We start from the raw sequence: 15,713 nt of genomic DNA on the forward strand, positions 1-15,713 counted from the left end.
CTTTGTTCTGTGGGGTTTGTGCCTCTCAAAAATGAATGGAGGCATATTAGAGTGAATACAGAGATCTAGTTCTGTTTAAGTGAACAAAGTGAAGACATTTTTTCCCTTTTACAACAGAATGGTATCTCGAAGCTAGCAAGAACTGATATTTAAAACAAAGGTTTGTTGTATCATTCAGTACTATAATTTCACAATACAACTCTTTATAGTCAACTATCAGGGAAATCTTTATTCTGTTCATAGACAGTTTCTCTTTTTCAGAAACTCTGGATATGTAATTTAGATCAATTCTTTTTTTGGGGGTGGGGGATCTTATGAACTGTTCTGTGCCTAAACCAGTGACTGGATGAGGGCTAGCAAACTGAAACCATCCAGACAAGATAGAGGTGCTCCTGGTTAGTCAGAAGGCAAATTAGGAGGTAGGGATCCAGCCGCTACTGGAAATTTAGGTTTTACAACTTAGGCGTGCTCCTGGACTCAACCCTGAGCTTGGATGCACAAGTCTCAGCAGTGGCCAGGAATGCTTTTGTACAGTTAAAGCTGGTGTGCCAGCAGTGCCCCTTCCATGAGATGTCTGATCTGGCAACAGCGACACATGCCTTAGTGACATTTTGTCTGGACAACTACAACATGCTCTACATTAGGCTGCCTTTGAAGAGTGTACAGAAAGTTCAGCTGCTGCACCCAGACTGCTGACTGGTGCTGGTGATAAGGAGCACGTAACTCCCATATTACAATAGTTTCACTGGCTGTCGGTCTGTTTCTGGGCTCATTTCAAAGTGCTGGGTATTACCTATAAAGCCCTATACAGCTTGGGTCCAAGCTGTTTGAAGGATTGTATCACCTCATATGAGTCTTCTTGGCTTTTAAGAGCTTTTGGGGAGGCCCTTCTCTCAGTTCCATCAGCTTCCTAGGCTCCTCTGGTGAGGACATGAGAGAGGGTTTTCTCAGTGGCTGCTCCCAGGCTTTGGAATGCACTGCCCCTCTCTCTTGTCCTTTCACTGTCAGGCAAAGACTTTCTTTTTTCAGCCATGCTATAAAGCAATAAGTGGGGGGGGGGGGTCTAGGAAATGCTCCATTTAGGAAAGTTAGATATTTTAATTGTTTTTTTTAAAATCTCGTACAATGTTTAATTTTTTTTAGTATATAGTTTTAGATACTTTCTAAACTTATTATTATCATACAGTTTTAATTGTTGTGAGTCACCTTGGGTCCCCTATAGGGAGAAGGTGGCATATAGATAATATAGATATATAAATAAAATAAACTTAATTTTCAAGACTTTCACATTTTAGAGGTCTGTGTAACGATTTGTTTTGGCATCGTAATGTAGTGTTTTTATGATTTAGAACTGTTTATTTACATTGTTTACTGTATTATTTTTAAGGTTGTTAGCCGCCTAGAGTGGTCCTCGCTTGACCAGATAGGCGGGATATAAAATAAATAAATAAATAAATAAAATAAATAAATTGATAGCAAAATACGTTTTCCTTTAATTGGTTGGTCCATTAATTGGACTGTTTGTGCATAAACAAATTTCACACAACCCTACCTTTGTTATCACTGATCCTTTCACTCTTACAATATTTTGCACAAGACACACTTGATTTCTAGCCTGTATAAAAGTACACAGTATAAATGCAATGACAGCAGGCTGGAAATGAAAGGGAAAAGGATGAATGACTGGGTCACAAGGATAAAGAAAAGGAGGTAATCCACCTTGGAAACACAGTGCACTATCATTGTCTTGACTGCTGTGGTTGGTTGTATCCTCGTCTTGGTAAGAGGCACTAAGAGGTAATCTTCCACATTCATTCTGGTATAAGGGGCAATGAATAGCACCATCTTGAGGCAGTGGATGTAAAGGCTGGTGCACAGGACTCTTTCTAAGAGCTTTAAGGGAAGAATTCCTTTCAGGAATGTCTGGAAGCAATTCAGAAATAAGTCTGTGCAATATGCTGTTGTCAGGTAAGCTTCCCCTTCTTTTTTCTGCTTTGATTTGGTCACAGATATCCTTAAGAGCGGAGTCCAGAGCATCAAAAACAGATGATTTGCATTTAGTCTTTCCTGACTGCTTTTTTGGGGCAGTGTTCTTTTTCCTGCGAAAAGGCACTGGGCTGACTAGGAAGGCTATCTTCGAGAGGCCAGAGTCAGAGTCTTGCCTTCTAGGTTCTTCTAGAGTAGGTTCCTGTTTAGCCCTTTCATGCTTGAGCATCGTAGTGAAGCGGGTATATGACGCTGGGCACCTCCCTTTGCAGGAGCTGATGAGATGCTTGTGATGGTGGTGGTGGTGATGGTGGTGATGATGGTGGTGGCCTGACCCATAAAAGCTTTCTGAAGATGTAAAGGAAAAGTGGTCAAAATCACTTTCACTACAAAAAGATGACCCTTCTATCTGTATGAAGTCACTGAGATCTGAGACCACCCCATCCTGGTCACTGTCTGAATATTCCAGATGAGATCTTTGTGGCTCCTCACTCGTCACTTCAATGTGAATTGGCACCAGAGTTTTAGGTGTGAAATTCCTTTGTCCCTGAGCAGTGTGTCTGTCTTGATTTTCTTCTTCCAGTAAGGACTCAATAGAAAACCGCCTGTTTGCACAGAAACCATTTTTAGGGGGTTCGAGGAGGCTTGCTGCGGATAATGCTTCTTCCCCTAAGTTTGGCATGGATTTTGATTTCTGAATTAGCTTTTCAAATTCGGATATGCGGTTGGGAACCATGTCTCTTGGCACCTCCTCGGTGGAGGATTCTTTCCAGCTCTGTAACAGGTCTGCAGGCTGCTCTTTCTCATATTGCAATACTCTAGATTTTACAGAACAAATCACTTCGGAATTGAGCAAGTCCTTGCGATTGATGCGGTGCATCCTCCTATACATTTTCAGGAACCCCGGAGCATCGTGTGCAGATCTATGTCGTGCCCTTGACCGACTGGAACCCTGGCTTTCGGAGGCCCAAGTAGGGGAAGAACCATCTTTGGAATCTTCTTCACAAAGTAGAGTTACCATGCTTTCAGATTTATTCTGGGCACTGGGAAAGCTACAATGATCATCTGCTAGCAAGTCATCGCAGCTGCGAGATTTCCGCTTGGGAGAGGAGGTCTCTTCGGTGCTACTCCAGACTTCTGCATTTTGACGGGCCATCTGCCAGCCATTCTTGTACATGACAGCCCTTCTTGAGTCACCTGGGACAGACAAACGTTGTCCGTAGGTCCTACAGTAATCTAATTCATTGGAGGCGCTGTGGTTGGGCATTGAGTAGTTGGAAAGGGATGAACAGACTTTGCTAATATCCCCACCTTTATAATCCACAGAGCAGCGTGGTGAAAAAGAGACATTGCCAGAAATTAACAGATTCAAAAGCAGATAGGAGGAAGAATACAATCAGCATATGGCAGAAAGAACAGAGGAGACAGTGGTTAGTCATCCTATTGTAGTTTTAAGCACTAATACTAGATACCATAGCATAAAAGATGAAAAACAGATCAAAATATTAGATTTAGGGTGCAATTCCTATAGAAGCTAACTTACCTGCAAGTAAGCCTCATTGAACACAATGGGACTTACAGTACTTTTGATCATTTTAATTTCACACCAAAGAATAAATATTACAATAGACATGCACAGAATTACATTGTTAATCATTCACCATCTAACAAACCGTATCCTTCTATCAGTCACTAAATTTTTAATACTATACACAGATCAACGTGATCTAACCTTTTCTTAACAAATATCTATGGGTCTATACAATGATCACTTGTCAACTCATAAGGAAAAATAGGTTGTATCAAGAGACAAAACAATCCACAGAAATACACCAAATTAGGACTGAGGCCTAGAAACTAACTTCTTATCTTTCCCATTCCTATGTAACATTATGAACTCAGCTGAAGACAAAGGCTGCTGTTTAGTACAGTGAAAAAAGCGGAAACTCCTTATAAGAAGCACTAGGGGCTTCAGGTAGAGGGAATAGACAAATGATAATCTAGAAGGATTTTCTCCATCTCACATCCACTGCCTCAAGTTGCCACCTTGATGGTCTTGACAAAGACTTCAGCTACTGAAGATACATTCAAAAGTGTCCTTAATGAGAAGTCTTGAATTCAGACAAAGAGCTTTTCCAAATGCATTAAAATGTTTAGGAGCATGCAAGCATCAAGGGGCACTACAATGGTGCCTCGCAAGACAAATGGCTCACTGGGCAAAAAACCCGCAAGATGAATGGTTTCTGTGATCGTGTTGGTGACTAGCAAGACGGCTTCTTCTATGGCCGTGCTTCGCAAGATGATTTTTTCCCACAAGACCGATGCCTCGCAAGACAAAATAATTCATTCGTCTTGCGAGGTTTCCCATAGGAATGCATTGCATTCCTATGGGAAACGAATTACTTTTGTCTTGCAAGGCACCACTGTACTTAATTTTGTTACAATACATCTCGATTTCTCCCCACATATTAAGATTCCTTAACATTAATATAAAAGTACAATCTTATCAAGAATGCATGTGGGTAAGCAAAATGGAATTTAATATTCAGGTAATTTTGAATGCAAACAATTGTACAGATTCTGCAAATCTCTGAAAATGCTCCCTTTGAGATTCAATAGGAGGTGACATCACTTTGGATCTGTTACTACTGTAGCAAGAGAGAGCCATTTCCTTCTGAGTGAGTGATTGGATGGGAAGTACCAAAAGCAATGCTCCCACTGCCATGATTGTAGGTTTTGAAAGCTCAATGGACAGGATGGGGAAAAAGCCACAGCAAAATGGTCTCTCTGCTGATGTGAGAGCATCTCAGAGCACCAACTAGGAAATATCAGCATTGCTAGCATGGGCATGCCAGCCTTTTTCCAGTTCACCCCAATTTCCTTTTTTTAACTACAGCAGAATACAGTACCAAAATCTGAAGAAAAAAAAAAACCTTTTTTGGACAACAAATCCCAGAATCCCCTTTGCATTGCTTTATCTGTTGATGCAACCTTTCTCCTATCAATTTCTGAACAGCCATGATTTTCATGATATTCAGAGCTATGATGGATTAGCAACCAATTTTCCATCTTCATTTCATAATTAATATAACCCAAAAATCACTTTTTGGACCACAGCTCTCAGAATTCCCCAGCCAGATTGGCAACACTGGTGTAGAGAATCAACTTTTCCAAGTTTTTACACTATCAGTAATTCTAGTACATAAAAAACAACATTTTCTTATTCATTTATGTGAGGGAGATAATGGTTTGCTAAACAGTGGGAATAATGCACAGTACACCTTTTATATTTATGTCACAATAGGAACATTTCTTTTTGAGATTCGTGTCTTGAGTCAAACACGTATGCATAACAGAAAGCATTTTAAAATGTACCATTTTTCTCCCTGTCAAACAAAATGTAATTATGTAAAATGTTAGGAATATCTTATTTTCTCTGAAATAATAATAATTAGTCATTTTCTGTGAAGTCAATTATGACTTACGGCAACCCTTTTCAGGATTTTGCAAGTGGAGAATACTCAGAAGTAGTTTCCCATTCCCTTCTTCTGAGGAGCCCTAGGACTGTGCAGCTTTCCCAACGCTATCCAGGATGGCTCTACTTACAGGGGGCATAGTGGGGAATCCAACTCCTAACCTCTGGCTCCCCAGCCAAATACCTAAACCACTTGAGTTATCCAGCCAGTGCTTTTAAATAGCTGATTGCCATTAAAACTGTAAGAGGAACATTTAATTCCTTCTTTTAAAAGAGTCATCTCAGAAGTTAAAAACACAAACAAACACATACAAAGGTTTTTAAGTTCTTGCCTGTAAATGGGAATCTTGATTTACAGCATAGCATTCAGAATCCATCAGTTAATATTTTGTGATTATTACACAGAAAGGAGTATGTAATTAAACTGTTACCTGTTTATACCTGTGCTCATTTCTTACCTTTTGTTCTTGAAGGAGAAGATGGGGAAGAGCTTGTAACAGGTTCCCTAAGTGTAGAATATGTGCCCCGTGTATCTGTACGACCCAAGCTGGTTCGATTGACATGTTGATCGCCCTGTGCCTTCTGATGAGTCACTGCAGGCTCTGACTTCCTTCGTTTTCTATAATCGCTCGCAGTACTTGCAGAACTAAGGAAAGAAGCAATATGAATTCCACTGCCAATGACTTCAACAGACAAGCCCATTAGCCCCGGGTAGTTTAATGACACACCAACAACTAAAAACAAAATTGAACAAGAATAATGGATCATTAAGAAGGGGAGAGTAAACAGTTTGAATATTCTGTTTTGGGCTACATTTCCCAGAATCCACTTACCCAGTGTGGCCACTTTGTTTTATATTTTCCCATGCCACTGTAAATTTCACACCATTATAACTTCTCACTTGGAATAAACTGGGGTGGGTGCAAGTTAATTGAAGATTTTATTTCATTTGCAGTGTTATGAATAATAAACTAATTTGATGGCTTTGCCTGCTGTGAATTATAGATAATTTATTTAGTATTTAAACAAACCTAAATTTATGTATCTGGATATTAATTATCAGAAAATAAAATATTCAGATTGTGCTTTATAGGCCTGGGCATCAATTTTATTATACACCCCGTAGTGCACCAGTAAAGCCAGTTTACTAACCAGAAATGTAAATTAGGATTTTTGAACATCTTCCCTGATTTTCATTTTGTTTTATTCAATTTTAAACAATATAAATAGCAGGATTAGGTACAACATGTTTATTTCTGATTAATCTGAATGTATAAGAAATTCATTTTATAGTAATACATACAGCCTTTTATTTAAAGTACCTGTGATTTTAAAAGTAAACCTTATAATGGAGTCCACTGAATTAAGCTGTGCTTTAAAGGACAAATGCCGATTATTAGATATGCATTGAGATGGTACTACCAGTTAGAAGAAAGTTTAAAATTTGCAGAAATTAGGGAAAACACAACACCATGTTGTAGCCTAAAAGTACAGCCTTTAGAAATGTCTTCCTGTAGGATGAAGGTAACAGAGATATTTACTATTGAACGAGTGTTACAGATGACCAAGTATCCTTCTGTTAGAAGGATTTTCTCCTCTGTTTGCATTGATTCAACAAGTTTTCCTTACCTAGAAGGTCGGTCCAGACCTCTGTCTGTTGGACTATAATACAAGGATGTCTGCAGAGACAAACAAACAACTCCATTACACTCTGGATTTCACTGATATTATTCACTACAAATCATATAAATAATGTAAAGGAATTCACAGTCAGGCTAGCATATTCATTTTTTAAACCCCAAGGATCTTGAAGTTCCAAGATCCTTTTCAGACTCCCTATTTCAAGCTGCCAATTTGTTTAAAGGCAGGAAATTATGCCTTGCTAGCCTGTTTCCAAAATAACACATCCTAAGAATTTTACTGTTTAAACTGTAGATGATAAAAAAATTAAAATAATTTTTTAAGAACTCAAAGAATATGGGTCACAATATAATTCCTCAATTACTTACCAAGTTATTAATATCAAATGCAGCTGGAAAATCTTTGTAAACATAACTTAGACACCTATACATAGCCAGTTGTTGACCTTTCAGGCTTCATAGGAACTACAGAGTAGGTTTCACCAACGTGAAAACTTTTCTTTGCTTAAGAAGTGATGGCGGAATGATAGTTGGGAATGCAAATACTTCAGACTTGTCAATATAGGTCCACTTCTCAGTGACAACTGTTTTTAAATGAGCCACTTAACAAGTGTCAAAGCTTGAGCCAGAATTAGACTCATGTAGTTCTACAGTTTAAGGGAGCCAGAAAAAGAACAAAGTTGTCCTAGGGACAGCTTTTCATGGACACAAGCTGTGCCATTCATATTTTAAACTTAACTTACATTTGGGATATGGAATTTCATATGGTATCTAGAACTGAGAATTTTTTTTTACACTCTGTACTTCTGTTCTTTGTAGAAACGCAAAGGTCTGCTAAAATCATACATGATAATATAACTTTAAATTAAAAGGTATCACAGTAAGTAATTCAGTAACAGATTTCATTTGTGCACAAATGAAACTTTATTTTTAATAACTGGCAGCAAAGCTTGGTAGACTGCATTCATTTATACTTTTTAAAACATGGCTATATTAGAAGTTTGGATTTTGACAAAAACTCTATGAACATGCCTCTAGATGTCATCCTTGAACTAGGACTAGAGATGGGGGTATTCGTATTTGTATACGAATATCCCTGTGTACGTGGAAATAACAAGGGTCCGGCCCCATGGGGCTGGACTGTCCACTCACGATTTCACTGCTCCTGTCAGCTCTGTGGAGGCTTCCTATCACGCTGTTCTCTGCAATGGATTAGCCACTCTCCGACCTAGCAGAGAGGCTTGTCATCCCGCCTCCTGCCAGGACTGGGTAATCGATTGTGGACAACAGCACAATAGGAAGGTCTGACAATCTAGCATCAGCGGCAAAATAGAGTGGACACTCTGACCCCATGGGGCTGGACCGTCATTACTACCACCTGTGTGGGGATATTAGTCTCTGTATACAAATATGAATACCCCTATCTCTAACTAGCACACTTTGTGAAAGTAATTTTACACAACATTCATGGATTCCACATTCTAACAAGACTGGACAGCTATATTTCTGTCTTCCCATCACCTTCTCACTGTCCAGCAGGGTCCAGAGAGAGAGAGAAAGTAGAGGTAAACCTTGATACTTTGGCATCTAACTGTAGATATCAAAGTTCAAACTTCAGATTGTCCAGATGCAAAGCCTGGTGTGCACTGCTGTGTTATAACACTTCCTCAGCAACAGAACACAGAAGCAATTTGTTATTTGTAGATAAAATCTCTCCAAAATATTTCTTGGCAACACTTTTCAAGTGCTGTATACATTTCCACCTGCATTCTTTGACAAGCAAGCTATGCAGGGAGTCTGTATTAACCAACCCACACATTCATTTACTGTACAAATATTACAAGCCAGAGAGTGTGTGTGTTAACACTAAGAATAACAGCCACAAAATTGGTTTGACACCTTGAACAACTATCAGTATTAATTGAACTTTTTCTTAAAGCATAGTGTTAAGAAATAATGAATTTAAGCAGATGAAGATTTATATGGACTAGACTGTGTTTTAAGTAGGATAATTCTAGTGGGGCCTGCAGAGAGAGAAAACACTTTAGAATAAGAAAAACTAAAAACTGTTTTGCACCCAAATTATTTAGAATACAGTTAGCTATTCGTGAGGATTTGGCATTGTGTGAGTTAAGTCTTATTTTTTAAAAATGTTTTATTTAAAAGAAAATGGATTTAGAGCAGCTGAAATGGTCCTTGGTATCTTTTTCTCTGGTTTTTCCTCTTAATTAAAAAATATTCTAAAAAGGGGGAGTCTCGTGGCACAGTGATTAAACTCAGGGCTGAATTAAGACTTTTATACATCCTAAATGTTATGGTGCTATGGATGAATATAACATGTGGTGGGGACCACAGCTTAAAAAAACCCATATAATGCATATATTATATGTATGAAGTGGTGGCGCTGTGGGCTAAACCGCAGAAGCCTGTGCTGCAGGGTCAGAAGACCAAGCAGTCGTAAGATCGAATCCACGTGACGGAGTGAGCGCCCGTTGCTTGTCCCAGCTTCCGCCAACCTAGCGATTCGAAAGCATGCAAATGCGAGTAGATAAATAGGTACCATCTCGGTGGGAAGGTAAACAGCGTTCCGTGTCTAAATCACACTGGCCATGTGACCACGGAAGATTGTCTTCGGACATAACGCTGGCTCTATGGCTTGAAGAGCGGGATGAGCGCCACCCCCTAGAGTCGGACACGACTGGACAAAAATTGTCAAGGGGAACCTTTACCTTTATGTATGAAAATATGGTAATTGTATAGCATGTGGAAAAAAAGAACCACATATTGTATGTAAAATCATATGGACAATCAAATTATCAGCTTCTAGCCAAATCTTGCACTTTTATGCTTTGATTAATGTAGACAGATTTTATCAGAATCTCTAAACTGAAAGGCTCAAATAAGAGCTTAAAACTAGACATGGGGATGAATTAAAAAAAATGGATTGTGATATTTGTTGAAAATTGCTGATTCGTTAAGTTCATTCCCCTTATATTTGTCAGTTGCAGAGACCCCGACAAATACGAAGGGATGAATATTTCCCCATTTTTATTTGTCGCCCATTCTTATGGCTTTCCCATTCTGCCTATGGGTCTGCTGATCAGCTGATCGGCGGGCGAATAGGCAGCCAGCCAGCCCTACAGCCACCCACCCCTACAGCCTATTCCCCATCCCCTTCCTACCTTAGCTGCTGCTGCTATCCACCACTGTCTGCTGCCGCTGCTGCCATCTACTGCCACTGCTGTGGTGGCCTCCGCAGCCAAAGCCTGCCATTATGGACACTGGCTGCCCTTTGCAAAGATGGTGGCTGCAGCTTCTTTTAGGGCAGGGAAGTTGTAGCCACCATCTTTGCAAAGGGCAGCTGGATTCCCTTAGCCTGCTTTAAGGGAATTCAGGCTGCCCTTTGCAGAGATGGCAGCTGCAGCTTCTCTTAGGCAGGGAAGCTGCAGCCACCATCTTTGCAAAGGGCAGGCTAGATTCCCTTAAGGCAGGCCATAGTGGTGGAGGCCACTGCAGCAAGTGGTGCTGGATGGTGACTGCGGAGGCTGGGGCAGAGGAGAAGGTTGTGGGGCTGGACGGGTCAGCTTTTTTGTAGACCCTCGCCACGAACCGATAAATATATTTGTGCTTCATTGGTTCATGGGGAGGATATTCGTGCTTCGTCAATTTTGATGGATCATGAAGCATGATGACTCACCAAAATGGCGATTCATCCCCATCTCTACTTAAAAACCCCTTTGGGACATTTTTAGCAGTGGCTGTTATTTCTTTGGCTTGCACATATGGTACAGAGGCCATAGGTCTAAAAGACCAGCAGTTTTTAAAATACCTATCCCCAGCCAACCTCCCAAACACAGAAGTAAAAAACAAAAAACAAACACACACCAAGTAATAATGGGGATTGATCATTTCACTCAAAACATGGATTTTCTTGCTAGGTGAGTCTTTTTAGTTTATGCTTAATTGCTTTGGGTAGAGAGGTGGTTTTCTCGGGGCTCTTAAGGGAGGGAGGAGGGAGGGGAGAACTGAGGTTAAGGAGGGTGCACCATTTGCACCATGTTCCATGGTAAATATGGCATTGGGGGGAAAAAACCCTGTGGTGCCTCCATCCCTTGTTGATGCCCCTAAGCACATGTTTATTTTGCTTAATAATTAATTCAGGGCTGGTTAAACTGCAGTACTGCAGTCAATACTCTGCTCATGACCTGAGTTTGATCCTGCTGGGCTTAGATAGCCAGCTCAAGGTTGACTTAACCTTCCAAAGTCAGTAAATTGAGTACCCAGCTTGCTTGTGGAGGGGTGTGTGCAATATGTAGCCTGCATAATTAAATTGCAAACTGCTCAGAAAGTGCTTTAAGTGCTGCGGGCAGTATATAAGCAGCATGCTTTGATTTTGCTTTTACAGTAGCTAGATTTCAAACCCATTTGCCAGAAGTAATTAGGAATAATACAAGTGGACTATGAGAAATATTTGTGCTCTATGGGGCAGCAACAATTTTTTTTCTGTTGCTCCCTAACTACAGGCCCTAGGAAGGTCCCATTACAATCCAACAGCAGAAGATCAAGAGATAACAATTGGGGGCATCAGTCTAAATCTATTTGTTTCATCACAAACACATGCAAATTAGAGCAGATGAAAGATATACAAGGATGGGATGTCTTAGGTATGCCACCTTGTTTTACAAAAACATGTCCAGATGATTTTATTTTATTTATGTAACATCATTGTAATATCATTTTGTTATAGCCTAATTGTACTTTTGAGAAAATACCAGACATTTTGTTCTTCAAACTGATCACTACATTTTAAATCGGGATGAGAAGAAATGAAAACTGTACCAACCAAAAGAATTAGGTTAATCTTAAATATACCAGGCATTAGTAAATATTTTTTGCCTTAGAACTGCAAGAGCTTCCACATTTGCCTTCTATTCTGAAGTGGGAAAATGTTGGTGACAATGCTGTTTTAATAACTGCAGATAATGACTCAGCGTTCTTTCAAATAACTTCTTTTCCGTTATGTGGATTTATATCCTTTTGGTGGGGCTCTCCATATCTTTTGCATGCATAGAAATGGGCCTGATATAAACCAGTCCAGCTCAGAATTAGCAACAAAAGACAGCATCACCATTTTAACTGTATGCTTTTTATTTAAAAACACCACCACCACCTATTCTTTCAAGCTAGGTGCAAAGACATTTCTTGTTGATTTTACTGTCTCAGGGAAATATTGTCTTCCTAAGGATTTCTGCTCATCTGGCATACAATTTGGCTCATTATACACTGCTAAAAAAACCCAGCTGCTAATCAGTTTGATATGGCTGTCATTTGAAAATGAAAAATTAATTACCAAATTAAATTTCCAAAAGCGAAAAGAAATACTTTAGTGTGGGTCCATGGCAGTTTGGCTTGATAATGTAACATTCAATATTTGAATGTAACTGAGAACAGTTGTCCTGTGACATTAATACTGCAATGTCCATTTATCTCAGTAAACCTGACCATGAGATAATGATTATATTTATCAATTCTGCAGTGTGTTCAGAACCTTCACAATATTTCACAAACAGTATTTCAGTAACGCTTTACATCTCTTCTCTGAGGTACGCCACTACTTACATGTAAATATGACAAATGAGAGTTCAGGAGTAGACCAAGAAATTGTAATTTGCCCAAGACCACCTCATCCTACCCCCCCCCCCCCCGAGTCAAGGCCAGTGATTTAGCCGGAACGAGGCAGTCTCCTCTGGAGGCAAAATGCTTGGGAGAACAGAAGGAGTGTTTCTACTGCAAATGTCATCACTGCTGCCATCTTTCTTCTGTCACTTGCCCCCTCTTCTTTGCAGCCAGACATGACAATAATGCCTCAAGGAATAATGCCTCAAGGTCTTGAGGCTAAGCCATGGCAGGGTGGAATGACCAAAAACCAGAGTCTGTTACAAGTGATTATTTTTAAGGCCACCTTTCACTGCAAAGCCTTTGCCCTGAGGACATGACAGCCAGTGGTGCTATGGAGGCAGGGAGGTAGTAGTGGCCAATAGAAGGAAGGCACCTCTTCCCTTGCCTCTCCATGAGTATTGTGCATTGTGCCCAGGGAACATGGGCAATGCTTCTCTTCCTCTCTTGGGCTCGTGACAGCACTGCCTCTAGTGATTCAGTGACTGAGGCAAAGCTGGAACTGGGGACTTGTTTCCAGTTCAGTCTTCTAGTTGCAGAGCACCAAACACATTATCTATTTTTTAATGTTCACAATATATTGAAATATGTTCAAAGAACAGCCAGTGCAACCATAAGGTATTTGCTTATTTCCATAGTGCATCAAAGCAACACCCCAACAAAGCATGCTCCCAACTAAATATGCTTCTATTTTGTCATTTCACCCCCTTTAGAAGCCAAAACAATAAGTTTCCACCTCTCTCCAGAGCAATTGTGCAACTCAGCATTCCTTGTTCAATGGTACATCCTGCTCATAATTTAGGGCACAGCAAATCATGATTGAGACAATTTTAAAATATTGATATAGCAAGCTATCCAGAAGACGAGTTCTACACATAGAAATCTATTCAGAAGTGGTTTGTGAGTTGACTTTTACAAGTGCATGTGAAGCATATTAGCTAAATCACATTTTGGCTTTAGATTGACAATATCTCCTCTTCTTAACATATTGTGCTCAAGTACATCCTGAAATCGGTAGTCATAAAAGGTACCAGGCTGGATGAAGCAATACAACAGACAGATGTTGGGCTGTCCAGTGTTGACATATCATAAACTATTGAAACAGCTATTACATAATCCAGACAGTCCTTAATCCAAAAGACTCCCAAATTTATTACAGATAACATGGAAGCATTATTGATTAGGTATCTGAGAATCTTAGATCTAGACTTCACCTCTTTCCTGATAGAGCTGGTCTCCTCCTGAAGAACCATCTGGGAATTCCCTTCCACTCTAATCTGAACCTGGATTGGCTGTGTGACAAAAGAGCCAAGGATGTTTTTTACCAACATCACCACTCTTTTTTTGGTAAAGGATGCACTTTCATGGAAACCTCAACACCTGATCTCAGTCATTCATATTCTTGTTGCATCCATTTCCTGTTAACTCCTCAGAACTTGTATTAAGGACTTTGAATATTCTCCATATATTGAGATCAGAGACAGGCAACCTCCCCAAGCCCCCACCTCCTGCCATATAAGTTAAATAAATAAATAAATAAATAATAATAGGGATATGTTAATAATAATAATAATAATAATAATAATAATAATAATAATAATAATAATAATAATAAAAAACATATCTGTTATACAATACCAGTCAATGTTTTTATAATTTTGACTGGAGTTTTTGAATAATAATAATAGACTTGGGGAAATGCAATTATGCTCCTATGCACTACGTGCAATTTATAGGTTGCCTGTTGCCTAATCTTTAATGCAATGTCTACTTTTAACAAAGATGAATTTATTAAAAAAACACTATTGCTTGGGCAACATGGTTATAAGGCTAGGATTGCTACTGATGGTTTGATGGATAGCACATTCTTACTTCTAGTATAAATAGTTGGGCTTCTGCATACATCAATGTGCTAGAAACAAAGAAACAAATTAGAATTGTACGTAAAGTTATTTTTTTAAATGCAAAGTTGTTTAGGTGAACATTACAGAGCAACCAAATCAAAGAGAACCCACAATTGCAACTCTTCAGTTGTTTCCAAATTTAATAATCTATAGAAGAAACATGCTTGATTTACCTCATTGGAAAGACCTGGAGGATGGTCTTGAACATAATCCAAAAGCTTTTTAGGAGGCTGCATCATATAAGCAGAATTGCAAGATGGAATGGAGGAGAATCAATGACAGCAAGGAATGAAACATATGGAGAAGGTGACATAGTTAGAAACTGAGTGTCGACAGATTACAAGAGTGGCACAAACATCACAAAATGGGAAGAACAGATGTGGGTAGAGAATGTGTGATAGTAACTATCCAACCACCTTAATGACTCTTCATTTGTAGCAGTTAGTAAACTGTTAGTTCAAGTAAAAGGGACACCCTTAAACCTGGTAAAAGAGCAGAATGTCAGGGATTTTTTTAAAAAATATAATTGTTGACTCCTGTTTAGGTTTCTTCTGCATTTAGAGTTAGATGTCTGGATGTCAGTGGGGTACTGATGATTAACCTTCTGGTACACTCTGTTCCCTCAATTCATTTGTTAGGTTTGAGTAAAAGTTGGTAGTGGAATGTGAGCACCATTGATGGAAGTCATCTGTGCTCTTGTTCTATGGGGATCAGAGTTGGCAAAAGCACAGCTCTCCAAATGTTGATGGGCCACTGGCTATACTGTTTAGGGCTCATGGGAGCTGAAGTTTAACACAATCTGGATAGCCACATTTCCCCAACCCTGCTGGATATGAACTCTCTTGGGAACTAGATTAAAGCCTCCTAAAGCTGGTTTATGTCACGTGAATAGGAAGGTATCAAGGACAAATAATGATAACTTCCTATTCACGTGAATAAGAAGATATAAAGCACAAATAATGGATCCCCTTAACTTTGAACAGAACAAATTATTAAACATCTGGGAAATTAAATGCCCGAGATGAGATCTAG

General features: G+C 39.4%; 1 protein-coding gene across 50 annotated transcripts in view; it reads right to left on the reverse strand.

The window, feature by feature from the left end:
- SORBS2 (sorbin and SH3 domain containing 2) overlaps nt 1-15,713 on the reverse strand; it is a 237,799-nt gene that overhangs the window by 35,406 nt on the left and 186,680 nt on the right. For 20 of the 50 annotated variants that reach the window (XM_073001357.2, XM_073001377.2, XM_078393945.1 and 17 more), the window contains 4 exons: nt 14,855-14,911; nt 7,091-7,140; nt 5,920-6,107; nt 1,720-3,297 (listed from right to left, as the gene is read on the reverse strand). In XM_073001357.2, the coding sequence (XP_072857458.2) occupies nt 1,720-3,297; nt 5,920-6,107; nt 7,091-7,140; nt 14,855-14,911 (1,873 nt within the window). The remainder of the gene's footprint in view (nt 1-1,719; nt 3,298-5,919; nt 6,108-7,090; nt 7,141-14,854; nt 14,912-15,713) is intronic. The other 30 variants (XM_073001371.2, XM_073001370.2, XM_078393932.1 and 27 more) reach the window with 3 other exon arrangements.

The sequence above is a fragment of the Pogona vitticeps genome, chromosome 5, assembly GCF_051106095.1.
Source record: "Pogona vitticeps strain Pit_001003342236 chromosome 5, PviZW2.1, whole genome shotgun sequence".
NCBI lineage: Eukaryota > Metazoa > Chordata > Lepidosauria > Squamata > Agamidae > Pogona > Pogona vitticeps.